At 34.8% G+C, this 17,222-nt stretch overlaps 1 protein-coding gene across 1 annotated transcript in view; it reads right to left on the bottom strand.

The window, feature by feature from the left end:
• Positions 1 to 16,326, bottom strand: part of LOC124363247 (mitochondrial folate transporter/carrier) — a 51,646-nt gene extending 35,320 nt beyond the window's left edge. The window contains exons 1-2 of the mRNA XM_046818425.1: positions 15,949 to 16,326; positions 6,352 to 6,502 (exon numbers count right to left, since the gene is read on the bottom strand). Coding sequence (XP_046674381.1) covers positions 6,352 to 6,502; positions 15,949 to 16,102 — 305 coding nt within the window. The 5' untranslated portion in view covers positions 16,103 to 16,326. The remainder of the gene's footprint in view (positions 1 to 6,351; positions 6,503 to 15,948) is intronic.
• Positions 16,327 to 17,222: the final 896 nt, after the last annotated feature.

Raw genomic sequence — 17,222 nt, 5'->3', positions numbered from 1 at the left:
ACATGGGACCAAACGGCAAATGCTGTGCACACTCATTTGGGTATGTTTTGCTGCACTCGTCAACAGGTTAAACCACACAGAATGCGTATTGCAGTTTTTTGGATCTTAAATATAGTGTCTGTATAAGGTAAAGATCCCGAGGCCAGTATGCTGTATTACAATCTGCTAAACAAGCAGGCAAGTAAACTGTTCTTAACACCTCATAGGAGGTGGATCGGGCCAGTCTACGAAGCATAAAATTGCATTTTGAAAGCCTCTTGCCTACGTCATCTTTTAATATTGTTGAGTTTTAAAATTTTATCCATGTTTTAAATGTGTTAATAGTTATTTATTATTGTTAATTTATATAGATCTGATGGTTGTTTGGTTACTGTTGGTACTAATTATATAGATCTATATATTTGCTGGTAGGCTGGATTGAGTAGGTAGAATCTGAGTTGTTTGTTTTAGTTTTAGTTTAGTGTTTTAGTTTAGAATATTTTAATAGTAACTTGACGAAGTCTATTGCACTATTGAATGTGTTTAAAGACCAATAAAGATCTTGAATCTATATGACTGTACCAGGAAAGACGATTATCTAGAGTCACTCCCAAGAATTTCACGCTGCTATTGCTATTGTATGCCTCAGATAAATATGGAGATTTTGGGTTTTATCAGAATTTAGCTTGAAGCCGTTTACACCACCAGTTTGTTATTATTTTTTAAACTTGTTTAATGTGATTTTTGATATTTCCATCCTGTCTTGCATCAGTTCGAACAGTTATATCATCAGCAAAGAGGTATGCAGATATTGATAAGGAGCTGAGGTGGTATGGTAGGTCGTTTATAAACAATAAAAAGAGATCAGCCCCAAGATCGATCCTTGTTTCCCACCTTGTGTAATATATTGTGGATTTGATAAGTTACCTTCATACTCCACCACCCGTTGCCACCCTTGGAGATAGTCTTTAATGAAAGCGATAGCCTTTATACTGAAACCATAGTATTCTAACTTTGCAAGTAATATATTGTGGGGGACTAAATCAAAGGCTTTTGACAGGTCAGAGAGGCTCAATGATACCTTATACCGATTTTCCAGTCCCTGGAGCACATCTCTTACTAAGGCCACTGTGGCTGAGCATGTGCTTTTGCTTTTTCTAAATCCGTACTAGTGGTCATTTAGTAAATTATGTAATTCAAGAAATTACAGTATTTGGCATAGCAAGATTGATTCTATGACTTTGGCCAATATTGGTATGATACAGACAGGGCGATAGTCTTCATACAAGGCCATTTTACCTTTTTCAGGAATGGGTGTGATTTTCCCCATTTTTTAGATGGAGGAAAACACCCCTTCATTAAAGCAAAGGTTTATTATTATTAAAGCTGCCTTGAAAAAAATCGTTTTTATCCTTCAGAATTTTTATTTGATGAATTGAAGGTTTTTAACGTTAGACATTTATATGTTAGAAACATTATAATGTACATATTAATCTTATTTAACCAAGTAAGCCATAGTTACTCGACCAGATTGGCAGTGTCCTCTGGGATTATTGCCCCGAAATTAGAGAAGTCCATCAATTGCACAAATTCACACTACATTGCAAATATAATTTTTCTTAAACTACCAGATTGCCTTAAGTAAGTTACCAAGTGTGTACAAATCCGTCACTTATAAAAAGAAAGTAACCTTATGGCTACTAAATATAGATAAGGGTGAGTTAGAATATTTTATAACTTCTTTGTATGCACATTAGCTTAATTGTTGAACCTATGTTCGTTCATCGGGAGCATTGACAGTGGGTTGGTGTCATGATGTTGTGACTTTGTAGGATTGAGTGTTGATAGAGTGTCTTTTGATGGTGGTAAATGTAGGGACAGGAAGGGGGAGATGAAAGTAAAGGGGAGTAAGGAGGGAGAGAGAGATTATGTTGGTTATGTGTGGCGTGAGTGTATAACTGTGTGAGAAGTTCCAAGCCTCCTAATAAACCGATGTAACGTTTTTATTTTGGATAAATTAAGTTTATATTCTTGTTATCATTTATTAATCATCCATTATCACATTATCATTTCTGCGGTTATTATCTGATTGTCATCTTATTGTCAAACACTTGCTTTGTTGTAAGTATGATGTATTTGTTTTTTCTTATATTACGAGTATACATAAGTTGCATTTCATGTTGTCATTACGTTGTTTTTCCATATGAAGATTTACATTAATTATTATGTTGATGAGTACATATTCATGCTGCTGATTGCGTCTTGATCTCCACACATAGGCTACGCCCATGTGGAGATCATTTCCTGTTTTTACATGTATGTGGAGATCTTTGTATCTATGAGGAAATAAATAAATATTAATTTTCATTATATACATCAAAGGTTCGTCAATCAGGTTTACTATGTCTTTCAATACTCGTGGCGTCAATCCAAAATGATCATTGGCCTTTGAGTTATTCAAACCAGTCAGAGTTGCAAATGTCTGTTCTACTGTTGATTCTTTAAGATTAAAACTTGTTGATGGTGTTGGTGAATGCTGTAAGTAGTTCACATAATTACATCCAGGGATTGTCACCCCAATATTTTGTGATGTAAAAATGGAGGTAAATGCAATATTGAAGCCATCCAGACTGGGCCTAAAGTCACCATTTGGGGTTGACTTAGAGACCGAATGACTTTATTGTTGATATTAACATAAAAACTAAGTTTTGTTTGTAAATAATTTGCTTAAATATGTCTAAATGATTAAAAAAGAAACTAAATTTTAATGTAATCCCCATTACTGATTAGTTTGTAATCTAAACTTTTTGTTTCAAGAATAATTATAGCCAGTAGATAACACGATTTTGTCAAGTTCTTCAGTGTGTTATGCTGTTTTATAAATTATTAAATTGTTCATTTATAATAAATTTTGTTTATTGTTTTAAACTGCATTGAAAACAGATTGGCTGTACTAAAGAGGAAGTGTTATAAAGATTTTTTAAATAAATTTTTTCAACAAAAGAAGCAACCTGTAGAATTTACAACAATACTGAACCCACATTAATCAGTTGGTTGGTTTAATACAAATATCGGATTATTATTAACCACTCTTAAAGAGAAAAAAGACTGCATTCCTGTGAATTTCTGAGTACCCTATCCTATAATAGTATAATCATTCCATTGTGGATTCCAGTGTCTTATCAAAGAATAACGAATAAGTAAGGGGAAGTTGTGACCAAATTGGTGGAGAAACAAAAATATGACAGTAAGGAAATTGCAAACCGTAACAATTGACTGTTAGTTGAAATCTTAATAACTATTACATGTTGAATTTTGAAATATTAAAAGTTTTTCAGATAAAATCTCCAAATGTATATAGTACTAGAAATTAAATTCTTGCAGCAAACTGTTTCTTTGAATTGTTATTAATAGAAGAATGAAAAATAAATTTTTCATCAGTATTCATTAAGTATGTAGGTGTATTTTTATCTAGAACTATTTAAGATAACAAGAGAAGAAAACATTGAGCCATGGGTTGTGGCTATGACGCTAGCTCAATGTCAATCAACTAAATGCGTAACCATTGTCTTATCTTTGACCACATGGGCAAGGTTCCATTAGATAACTCGTACACTTCACTACACTTGATTCTTTAGGCACACTTTAAATCTTATTGTCAGAAAAACCATTATTTCTGAGATCAGTCAATTTTACAAGTTAACAGATTAGTTAGTAGCATTTAGTAAGAGTAATGTTGTAAAATAATTTATTACGGGGAAATGAATTGTTGGAAGGATCATGTTGTCATAAACAACAAGAGATTACAGATTAATAGAACATTATTAAATAAGTTTTATAGTAACCGTAAATGCTAAACAAATTTTCATATTATTATAGAATAGTTAAAAAGTCATACCAATTATCTCATTAACATTAAATTAAAACTATTTACTTCAGCTTTCACTGCTGAGGTATTTAAATCCCATTTTTCTTAGTATTAACCACTTCAACTAATTTAGCTTTCTCAATTTGAATGAATGTTTAGTTTAACCCTCTCCCGCACGTGGTGCTACTGAACCCTATTAATTCGCTACTCCGACACGGAATGCTCGACTCGCAGTACCCGCCACTCACAAGTTTAACCCTCTTCCGCACGTGGTGCTACTGAACCCTATTAATTCGCTACTCCGACACGGAATGCTCAACTCGCAGTACCCGCCACTCACAAGTTTAACCCTCTTCCGCACGTGGTGCTACTGAACCCTATTAATTCGCTACTCCGACACGGAATGCTCGACTCGCAGTACCCGCCACTCACAAGTTTAACCCTCTTCCGCACGTGGTGCTACTGAACCCTATTAATTCGCTACTCCGACACGGAATGCTCAACTCGCAGTGCCCACCACTCACAAGTTTCGCTATTGTTTTATTATTTTATTAGTCAACATTACAATGTAAATATTTAAACAAATAAACTTACTTATTATTGAGAAATGTCCACTCTTTTTTGTTGGTGATACGTCAGGAAGCATGGGTGTTTGCAGAATGTTGTTGTGCACTGTTTGCAGGTCCAGTAGCTTCTTATTGCCTCATCAGAATCAGTTTTTCTCCCATTTTCTGGGACAAACAACGCAAACTGTTGTAAGCTTGTTTCTCAAGTTTGTGAAGGATTTTTGGAGACACTACACCTACTGGCAAATTTTGTTTCCTTCTTAATCTCTGTCGAGAACTAAAGTCCCATATCAGTTGTTGTACAAGTTGTTTTCTAAACTCCAGTTGTGTATTGCCATGTTTGTTTACAGTGGCTAAGTTCGACAATATGAATATTATGAAAGAGTTTACTATGGCAGTATTTATAATAAAGTGATATAAATACTTCCCCCACTTTTTTGATGGCCTACCAAAACTATAATAACTGTGATACTGGTCTGTCCTGTTCACTCCTCCTATGTGTTTTGTCTATTGGCCCAAGACCTGAGGACAGTCAACTTTTATAGTTTCATTACCTTTTCCTATTTTCCTGTCTATTTGTAATATTATGTTACGGTTAGCATTTGTCGAAAAAAATGGAACATCTCTGTTATTGTGCCACACGGTTGCCACAACCCTACCACTTTGTCTAGATAAACATTCACCCCGTTTTAGTTTCAGTGATTTTGGTTTTTTGAACTCAACCGGCCATCCAAATCGATTTACTCGTACAGTTCCACATGAGTAAGTGTCATTTTCTAAAAGCATATTACACAAATCAAATGATGAAAAATAGTTGTCAAAATAGACGTGATGGTTATGCCCAAAAAATGGTTCTACTACGTCCATAACAACTTGTTCCCCAAGAAATAATTCATTATTTCTTTCTTCTTTCTTCAAACAAAATTGGCCCTTGAAACCAATCACAGCCTCATCGACAGATATGTCACGGTCTGGTTTGTAAAAATTTCTAAATCCATCAATTATATTCTAAATTGGCCTTACTTTATTCAAAATATCATTCTTCTGTTCTGTGAGATCGCTTACATGAAAATATTGATTTATTTTTCTATAGCGACGCAAAGTCATAGCCTATTGAACTAAAGGACATTTTATTAGGTCATTTCAATTCCTACGAATGCTTTAATTTCATCTACAGTTACCGGTGTCCAATTTGAATCCTGTTTATTGCTTTCATCTTGTTTATAGACAGCGTAGGAATTATGATACAAGATTCTAAAAAAATTCATTTCCTCCCAACAATAGATTTTAAAAATCGATTTCAGATAAGGCCACCAGCAAAGAATGACATGACCCAGGGAGGGGGCAGACAAAGGGGTGCAGGCATAGTACGGCGGTGCAGAGCCCGAGCTGTTGGTTGGGCAGGAGCAGTTTCAAGGTCATCTACATCAAACTCACAACCACTAGCATCACTCCCGACATCACTGTGATTACTCAGAACACTGTTGTCAACACAGATATCACTACTTTCACTTGAATCGTCACTATCACCACAAATTTCAAAATCGATTTCACTGTCACGAAGAGTAAGACTAGGGCCGGCCATGTCTTCCGCTAAACTAATCAAAATTAAAACAATAAAAGCGCTATTGCACAAGAGAATAGGAAAGAATAATGGTCTCCTTAAAGCAAAACAGTCGTAATAGTTTTGAATATTGCCACTAGAGCGCAGAAGAAGATGGTAAAGCAGTCCAAGTCGATTCAAGTCTTGCGTGCAGGAGAGGGTTAATCTAGGATTATGACTAAACAAACCCATTATCAGCCCAGACATGTTTTATATTGCTTAGGCTAGTATTAGTTGAACAAATAAATATTAGTGAACCATCCAACAGATTTTAATTTAAAACTGTGCATGTTACAAAACAAAAGGACACAAAAGAAAAATGCGTGGAAACTCACAACAAGAAGTAAAAGCCCCAGGCACTGCCCGAGCCCCAGACATTGGGAGTGACACCCTTGTACAGCCCCTTGAGCCCTTCCTGCTGAAAGATTGTGATGACAGCGTTCCTGAGCCCGTGGTACTGAGGAACTGGCGTCCGACCATCGTTCACTGCAACAATATATCACTGGATGTACACATGCTAACACAAGCCCCAGGCACTGCCCGAGCCCCAGACATTGGGAGTGACACCCTTGTACAGCCCCTTGAGCCCTTCCTGCTGAAAGATTGTGATGACAGCGTTCCTGAGCCCGTGGTACTGAGGAACTGGCGTCCGACCATCGTTCACTGCAACAATATATCACTGGATGTACACATGCTAACACAAGCCCCAGGCACTGCCCGAGCCCCAGACATTGGGAGTGACACCCTTGTACAGCCCCTTGAGCCCTTCCTGCTGAAAGATTGTGATGACAGCGTTCCTGAGCCCGTGGTACTGAGGAACTGGCGTCCGACCATCGTTCACTGCAACAATATATCACTGGATGTACACATGCTAACACAAGCCCCAGGCACTGCCTGAGCCCCAGACATTGGGAGTGACACCCTTGTACAGCCCCTTGATCCCTTCCTGCTGAAAGATTGTGATGACAGCGTTCCTGACCCTGTGGTACTGAGGAACTGGCGTCCGACCATCGTTCACTGCAACAATATATCACTGGATGTACACATGCTAACACAAGCCCCAGGCACTGCCCGAGCCCCAGACATTGGGAGTGACACCCTTGTACAGTCCCTTGAGCCCTTCCTGCTTAAAGATTGTGATGACAACGTTCCTGACCTCGTGGTACTGAGGAACTGGTGTCCAACCATCGTTCACTGCAACAATATATCACTGGATGTACACATGCTAACACAAGCCCCTATATTGCAAATCACTGTAGTATAGGTGGCCACCACGCCAATCGAATCATTGATATTCATGACTAATGAATCCTCAATATAACTACTACTATAACTAAATTAGGTTATATGTATTTAATTACCTCTTAGTTGTGCTATTTTTATTTCTTAAAAAATAATAATTTAATTATGAATAAAAAACTATTTAGCCTATGAATATTTATAAAACGTGTAACATTTAGGCCTAGCTACTTTTTTACAATTTCGAAGGATAAATGTGACCGACACATTATGACATAAAAAATACATGTACATCGCCATTGTACTTGCAGCCATTAGTGATGGGCGGTTTATAACGTATTAGTGTCAGTAACAGGATTGTTCAGTGGTAACCTATTACCAGGATAACGTGATACCAGCACAACCCTGTTAGTTCAGTAACAGCTGGGCTGAATTATTTGGGGTTCTCATAATATATTTCTAGTATTAGGTTACTCAGTAACCTGTAACGGCCGAGGCTACTTCACACAAGCAATGAGGCTAGGAATGGGAATAATACGCTATGGAATGTTTTACACGATATAACTAGGTTTAGATTAGGTTATCATAAATATGTACTAATAGTAACTCACCTAGAGTACACTTAACATCTTTACAGGCACTCATGTGATCTGAGCTTGATTTAGGAACTGTCTCAAGGGATACTTTTCTGTCTTCGGCAGAAGGGTAAAGCAGTACCAAAGTAAATAATCGTTCAAAGTGATCTGATGTCAGGAAAGTACTGATCGGAAATGCCCCTGGCCATCAGTGCACACAACAGTGGTACCTTCTTCTATGGAATGGCGTATTGTCATGTACTTAAGCCTCAAGAGCCTTTTACGCACCCTGGAAGCACACCATGAGGCCGACCAGTCTATGGTTTCAGCAGTTCTACAAACTGCCAAAAACAACCAATAAGCTCATTCTTGGGAGAGTCGCCATCCCCTGTCCAAACTACCAAAGATGTATACCACTCCCTTGCTATTGCATGACAATCAAAGAGCAAGTGTTCAGCAGTTTCCTCCTGCTCTTCACACATTCTACAGAGCGGATCCTCCTGAAGGATACTGACTCTATGAAGATGCTTCCTCAGGTGACCATGTTTCCTCAGCCCTAGAAGACACCGATCTACTTAAGCCTTTGAGGACCATCCCAAACATTAGACCTCAAAAAATTTTCATGTCATCATCTTCCTCTAGGTATGTGCAAAAAAGACGGGCCTAAAAATGATCGTTTTGCAGGCCTTTACTGTTATTTTTATAAATTTGTTGTATAAGGTATAGCCTAGATCACTATTATTACAAGTAGTGCTATTACAATTCTCTATTTGATGGTGGAGTAATCATTGGGACAGCTGTCAGATAAATTTTTAATTTTTAGATGTCTTTGTTGAAAAAAATATATAAAAATTATAACACTCAAGTTTACCATAATGTAGAAAAAAAACTAAAAATACTTTTAACAAGTTTTATTGAAATTGGAATAAATTATATAAATAAATTATAAGAAAAAAAACCAAATTCTTACATTTTTTGAAAATCTGCAGTTTTAGCATAAAAACGTATTAATTACAGTATAGGCTAGCTAATAAGACACTGAAATGTTTTATGTGGGAGTCACTAGATCTAGTAATATGTATGTCACAAGCACAAATAAATGTAGTTCAAAAATACAATTTACAATATTTACAAAACATGAACTCGGAATACTGAATTAAAACTTATTTGCAAGAGTACCTAACAAAACACACTGCATGGCAACCTTCATGGCACTTGGAGCACACAGTTCTTGATCTTTTTCTATTACATCCAAGTCCAGAACCTCCGGTTTAAAAACACCCCAACATGTTTTTTTTAATCTTTTTTTACAGGGAAGTTTAATAAGTCCCTTTCCATTAAGTACTCCATTGTCACCACTACCATTTTCACGATTAGTTTGTTTGGAGTTCATACATTTCTACCACAGACTATGCGGTAAAAATCGGCTATGGAATGGTTTGAGACAAACTAATTAGTAGTAAATGATCAAAAGACTGAGAAAATACTGTTTACTTTAAACAGGAATTATGAAGTTAGTAAACCTGTAAAACTATTAGGGGTATACCTTGACAGCAAATTAAGTTGGGAACATCACATAGATCAATTGTGTAAAAAATTATCGTCTATCTCTTGAGTAAATTAAAACATTGTATAACTAGGAATATGCTTCTAGCCTCCTATTATGCATTTTTCCATTCACACTTAAGTTATGGTATAACTCTATGGGGGAACAGTAGTAGTGCAGTAAAAGTATTGAAATGGCAAAAAAATGCATTATGTGTTATGAAAAATGTTTCAAAAAGGGAGACCTGTGTTCCAATTTTTAAGGAATTAAAAATATTGACTATTCCTAATATGTATATATTCTATTGTCTTATAAGTGTAAAGGAACAACCTGAAACATTTACAACTAGACAGGATATTCGTGATTATCCTACTAGAACATTTGTACATTTGTTACAACTCTTACCAGTTAAATTAACCAAAAGACAATGCAGTAATCTTTTTATGAAAATTAAATTGTTTAATAAGTTACCATTAATTATGCTAGATCTGTATCTTTAGTCAAATTTCATAGAGATCAGACATCTGGGGAAAAGCATCTGTAAGACCATTCTGCTCATTCACAGATCCGAATGCAGCCTCCACCTTCTCTTATGTTCAGTGTGAACCCGTTTCGAGACAGTCCTAAAGGACTCACAACTTGAAATGCCACAGAACAATTGTGGTCCCATCATATTGGGCGCTGAGCCCGAGTTGACCGGGGCATCAGCTCTTTCGTTCCCAGAGATCGCCTCATGGCTCGAATCAAACAGTCACATTGTTGATTCTGGCAAGGGAAGAAATAACTTGATAGCAATCCCAGACAAGTTTGGAATTGAACACATTCTAACACCTTCAATGCTTCTTGGCTATCTGTGAAAATGCTAATCGTCTTACTCCTATACTGAAGACAAAGATTCTCACAAGCACACTCCATAATGGCTGTGACTTCTACCTGAAAGACTGTGGGATAAGGACCCATAGGGACCACCAGCTCCCTACATAACCTCACCCCCACAATTACAGTGTATGTGCCACTTTTTGTTTTAGTCGTATGTAAACCACTCAAGCTCCTCTGGTGGAAGGTTTCTTTCCCTCTGACCTTCCGAACTAAGACATCACTCCACACTTCTGGTGGAAATATTGAATCACGATTTGAATAATTTAAATGTTGTTAGACATGTAATTTTAAAAGTATTGCGTTGCTAAAACTTAGTATAAACAGTAAATTGTTACCTTACTTAAAGGTTAGTATACAAAAATGTAACTAACTCACTACAATGTAACGATTGATAAAATAGTAAAATTAAAAATGGGTCAATTAAAATTTCACTATGCAACGCAATTATAGGATACTGCTCAGTACTTATCTTCTATTAGTTATTAGCTATACATATGTACGTATTACAGATATAAAAAGTTTAAAATAACCTTTACTAGTATGTACTCATGTGATCTGAGCTTGAATTTGGGTACTATATTCTCCGACGTCATATTACATTGTACGATCAAGGACGTGATTTGAGGTTGGGAAAATACCGATCAGAAATGCCCCTGGCCATTAGTGCGAGTTTCGGTAGCTCCACACATCTGGTGAAGTAAAAAGATCATCCCTTGTGATAGTACCGAAATTCACGCAATCACATGAGCGCTTGAAAAGGTTATGTTTAACTTTGGTACTACTAGTAACCTATTTACCATAACCTAGAATCTAAATATACTTATATTACATAATAACATTCCATTGTTTAATGTTTCCATTCCTAGCTTCATTGCTTGCACGAAATGGCATCGGCTGTTACTGGTTACCGAGTAACCTAAAACTAGAAAGTCAAAACACCAACTCATTCAGCCCAGCTGTTACTGAAAAAAAGTATCTGGGTAATAGGTTATCGCTGAATTACCTGTTACTGACACTAATACTACCTATAGCCTACGTAATGCATCAAGTACAATGGTTATGTACATATTTGTGTCAGACACATTTATCCTTCAAAATAAAAACTACAGTGTAATAAGCGGCCACCAACACAGTTGGATTATGATTATTGATTTTAAATATCGATGCTATCGAATACGACACTTGACCTATAGATATTCATAAATAATCAGTGCTATCTTTCTTTACTTAGACTAGTGACGTCATTACCAGCTATTGATAATTCGTTTCTGTAGGAGAAGGCTAGTGACAATGACAGGCACAATGGCAATGAACATGCAGATATTAGCTGAAAATAATTTTATAAACACTGAACAATGTTTTAAATGGTTACAAGATAATGTTCTTGCTCCTTTAAATCCGAATTGTCCAGTTATTATTGATGACGAGATGTAAACTAGAAAAGAAAAGGGGTAGGGTATAATAAGCGGACCTGGTTTTTTATATCGAAGAATGCCGTCTTCGATACCTAATATTCGCATCTCAAATCCTAGACTATCAATCGATATAAAAGTATCAATAGTCCTCAATAACAATCATAAGTTGTAAATTAAAATATGAATTTAATATTTACAGTGATCAAACAAATTATTATAACAAAAATTAGGAAAACTGAAGACGACCATATTTGCTCCTCTCACAGTTACAGTTGTTTCTTTCCCACAAATTTCACATAATGGGGTTTTCGGTACGAGTCCAACATGTTGAAGCCACAAAAACAATATATTTTATTTATGTCTTATCATCTTTCAAAGCAATGTCTTGTAGTTTTCTAAAATTGACTGCCATTTTTAATAATTAAAATTACTTATGTAAAATTTAAATATTACCCTACGTGTATTATTTTAAAGTGTTTACAGCTGTTGATATAGACTATTTAAGTTAATAATTCAAAATAATTAATAATCAGTATCGACTGATTACATCGATGGTTATGATTAAGTAATATCGTTTGCCAATTTCGATATAAAAAACCGGGTCCGCTTATCGTACCCTACCCAAGAAAAGTAAGAACAAACATGATGTATCTAAAAATGATCTTGATAAGACTTTTTTGAACATTCTAAATTTGGTATTATGAATACGATGAAAAATCATGGGTACTTTGGGATTATACCGACCACACCCAGACGTGAATCGTTATTTGACATTTTGCTTCTACTGATTACTAGATTAGCGTAGAACAATATTTCGGCAGCATAAAACAGGAATTGTCTCACCGCAGACCCCTCCCCATCCTCAGACAGAGGTCAAAATCGAGCAGTCTAGTAGATAATGTGATTGCAGAGTCTCGCCGCCCGTTCAGCTGTTGAGTCGCTTTGTACTTCCGTGTTTTACCCGTACATTTCCGTACATTTCTCCAAATACAAAAATTCAAAAAAAACAAACAAAAACTAAACTCTTTATTGAAAAAAAAACACTCAAAACTTGTTTTTATTCTTGATCACACTCCGCCACCCAAAATGCGAGTACCTCCGGCCATCGGCACGGGCTTCGGCAGCACCCGCGCTGATGTCAACAAAAGAAAAACATCCCTCGAGATAGTACCTATCAGTAAAATATCAAATTCTGGAGGGGCTGATCAGAAATATAAATTAAATTATATAATGGAAAGGCAATTATGTACCATGCAAAAAACTTAAATAATCATGTGATACCGCGCGGGCTGCCGTAATCGGGATTCTCGAGAAAGATAAGATAACAGCGACAACAATACCGATCACAACACCTGGAAATGCTTGTAAATTTGTAATTAAAGAGTTGTTTTTTTTTCGTTCTATCATGTTTGTTTCTATAAATTTATATTTTTGTTTACTCATACGGGTGTGGTCAGTATAATCCCAAAGTACCAAATCATGTACTACTATTTTAGTTGAAATCAAACAAACTATGACTTTGAATTATTAATGACTGTACTTTTGAAGGCATCAGTACCTGCAAAAATGCCATTTCAGATTAGCTAAAGTAATCGTAAGTACTAAGCTGCTCATACACCGTTTAAATATAATTTAGTTATTTTATGCAATCTGAAACAAATACATTTATCTTACATATAAAAGTATAGCTTCACCATAATACGATTTTAAAAGCATAAAACTTATTTCAGTTCAATAAAAATTAATTCAAAGTGAAATTGTGTTTGGAAATACATTTAAAATTAAAATCAAGTGTTTCGTTATTGACTAATGGCGGCAAGAACTGTGACGTACGTGTCTTCTTTGTTTCATAAGCAGTCACGTTTATTCTTGAAAATACATAAGGTAATTAAATAATATTGTGTTGTAATTATATTAAATATATATTTTTTTAATTTGTAAATTATATTAATATTTATACTGTAATTTCTAAGATTGAAAACAAGCAAAAGCATAATATTCTTTGAAATATGTATTACGTTATTTGGTCCGACATTTTGTTTTTAGCCTTTAACAGTTTACTTTCGGTCGTTGGATAGTCATGAATGTTGATGATACGAATCATTTGATATCATTTGATATCATGTGTTGGTGGCCGCTTATTATACTGCAGCTAAATTAAATAAATGTTCAACTGATTTGTTTGTTATATTTCATAGATACACATAGCCTAGATGTTTTTTTTTTATTCACCATAACACAGCCTATACTAATTACTTTTTACACTAGAATTTGAAATAGCTATAAATTAATTAGTTTTAAGAAGTTATATCAAGGATTCTTCAATCATGAATATCGATGATTGAACCAATCATTCAAATGTCGGGCACTTATTATATACCTACACATGATTTAACTTTGTTTGAATCAATTTGGAACAATAATGTCCAACAGAATTGCGTTAGGGCCTATATGCTTCCAAGATTGTATTAACCCTAGAACTGGCGGTCATTTCATCCTGTAGTGTCGGGCTGTTTTGGAGCTTCGCGCAAGGTTTTTTTTAAAAAAATTATTAAAAATATAAAATAAAAGCAATATAAATAAGAGTATATATTTTTGTGTTCAGAATTAAACGTAGAATTGCACTATATTGTAAAATTAACCATAAAAAATTTTCTAATAAACACTTTTTTTAATCAAATATAAAATTTACGAAAAATATTTCTTAAATTTGGGGGGGACCATACCTAGCAAATGAAGTTATAGTGAGAAATATTTATAAGTGAGATAGCCATTCTGTGTCAAATTTTATCTAGTTTCAGAAAAACATAAACATTATACACATTTATGAAAGCATCATAAAGCTATAGAACAAAAAGCAGCGATGCGTATAAATTCTGAAAATCGGGTGTACACGTAAGACTTTGGTAAAACAAGTTTTGCTAATACATTTATATATGAATACATGTTATTTTGCATATTTTATTACTTAGAATAAAATAGAATATACAGTAGTAATGAAATAATTACCATAAATTATTTTTTGAAAAGTAAAAAAAGTTAAATTTTGCCATTATTCAAAAATTTTGCGAAAAATTTTCATTCAGCAAAATATAAAATAGTTTGTAAAGCTTGTACTATATCAAAATTTATAAATTTATGGTTTATAAGTAATAGGAAATATTATGTAGTTAGAAAACTATAAATATAACTAAAGATATTGAAAAAATATAGAATAACCCAAACAGTTATTATATATAACCAAAGAAATTACAGGAAATATATATTTTATTGTGAAAACTATCTATTTACCAAAAATAAATAGTTACTTCAGAGCTAAAAGAGTGCTATAAATAACGTTTAGTAAGTGAAAACATTAACAAACTATGTGAAATGAATTTTAGCCAAGTCATTTTGCCATAGCCTACACAAAGCCGGTAATTTCTCAAACATATTTCAGTAAATAGAAATTGATTTATTCTAAAATATATACGTTTACACTACTACGACATCAAACAACACACTACACATTAAATACGACACTAAAACACGCGTAAAACTATTAAAACTTACAAATATCCACAGCTCGGCACGAAAGTCATACAGAACGGCAGCGGCAATATGGCGGTCACAACAAACGGCGTCGCGTTTTCTTTTACGTTCAAAATAACAAGCTTGCTACGTCATAACCATAATACAAAGAGGAATAAAACTCATCTGTTCCTTAGCATTTTTATTCCCGAATCCAATGGTACATGAATTATATCGATACGTTACCGGAGTATATTATAAAAAGTAATTATACGAGGGAATGTTTGATCGACAAAATTTTGACGGTTAACACCACAAAAGCGGCATTAACCGACATAATTATGTCGATTAACAGTTCTAGGGTTAAACAGTATTGTTAATCTGTAAAATAAAAACAGCTAATAATTAATTGTGAACATCTCTAGGTCAAATGTTTTTATATTCAATAGTTTACATATTTCCAACCGATACTTAATTCAATAGTCATGGTGGTCGCAGCCTTGCAAAGTTATAAAAACAGTATGACCATTTTCAACTTCTAACATTGCACCACAAGATCTTTAGGGTTATTTAATTTATGTTTCTGTTAGCAACCTATAATAATTACAAACACAATTTTCAAAACACAATTAAGATATGGATGAAAACACAAAACCACTAAAGACAGAGAGAAGTGGGTTAGCCTACAATGTAAAACATAATAAAGGTCATTTTATTCTCTGAACTAACCTACATCAACCTGAATGAGATTGAATATCCTTTTCTCACCTGCAAATCTTATCTTGATTAAATCCAGAGGGTGAAGCAATAAAGTTGAAGTGACGCCTCCAGTTACTCCAGCTACTAAGTGTTCATACTTGATCGTATTGAAAATAGCTATTTTTGAATTCGCACTTGAACTATTCGATTTGACTGTCGACATTGTAAGAGGTTAGTTTTACTAAAATGACAAATTTATAAAATATTTAAAATCAGTATCACAATCTTAAACGTTACATACATAACTCTTTGAAATATTACTCGGACCACCAACGCACAATCATTAACAGTAACGTAACATTATTACTAACTATTTCCATAATAATTAACCAACTCAATAATCATACAATTAAAACATTGCATCACTTCATCATAGAACAAGGAACAAGGAAGTACTGAACTAGGGGAAAAACATAACCAATCAGAAACGACAAAGACAATTACACATTTGACAATAACATAAGGCTGTTGATCCAAAGAGTATAATACTTATAATAGAAATAACAAATTTTTGAAAATTTGAATACTTAAACTAAGCAAATAATTAATATTTCTACCAAAAATTAAGGATTTCAATAAGATAAAATGAATAACACATGTGAATTCTGTTAATATAACACATAGATTTTAATAAATTTAAGAAAAATGTAAATAACGTGCCTTTCAACTTTGTGAAATCTCTAAATCGTGTCACAGAGAGAACATTTTGCAGATTTCTTCTCTTTCGGTGTATACAATGGATACACCATTGGTTACACCAGGGTTAGTGAAACCAAGGATCTTGGTGTTATATTCACCACCAATCTAAGTTGGGAGCAGCACGTTATGACCCCCTCAAAGTTCTTGGTCTTCTCTTCAGAGTTTCTAAGCCTTTCTCCGACCTGTGCGTCTTGAGGACGCTGTATTGCTGCTTGATAAGACCACACTTTGACTATTGTTGCGTGGTGTGGTTCTCTCACCAGTTGTACTTGAGGGATAGCATTGAGAGGGTGCAGAGGAGGTTCCTAGGACTTGCGGGAGTGCGCCTTAGGTATCTGGATGTCCCAGTACAAAAGATTTCGTCTTATCTTAACTTACCTTCACTTGGAATAAGACGCTCCATCCAAGACGTTCTCTTCTTGTACAAGCTGGTTAACGGAATCATCGATTGCCCAGACCTGCTACAGAAAATAAATTTCCAAATTCCCACTGGCACAAGATCTAGAGTCCTTTTTGCAAGAACTTCGGTGACAACTTCCTATGCAGCCAACAGTCCTGTGATTAGGATGCAGAGACTTGGATGC

This window comes from Homalodisca vitripennis, chromosome 5 (genome assembly GCF_021130785.1).
Source record: "Homalodisca vitripennis isolate AUS2020 chromosome 5, UT_GWSS_2.1, whole genome shotgun sequence".
Classification (NCBI taxonomy): domain Eukaryota; kingdom Metazoa; phylum Arthropoda; class Insecta; order Hemiptera; family Cicadellidae; genus Homalodisca; species Homalodisca vitripennis.
The sequence above is the reverse complement of the archived record's forward strand: the minus strand, read 5'-3'. Positions and strand labels throughout refer to the sequence as shown.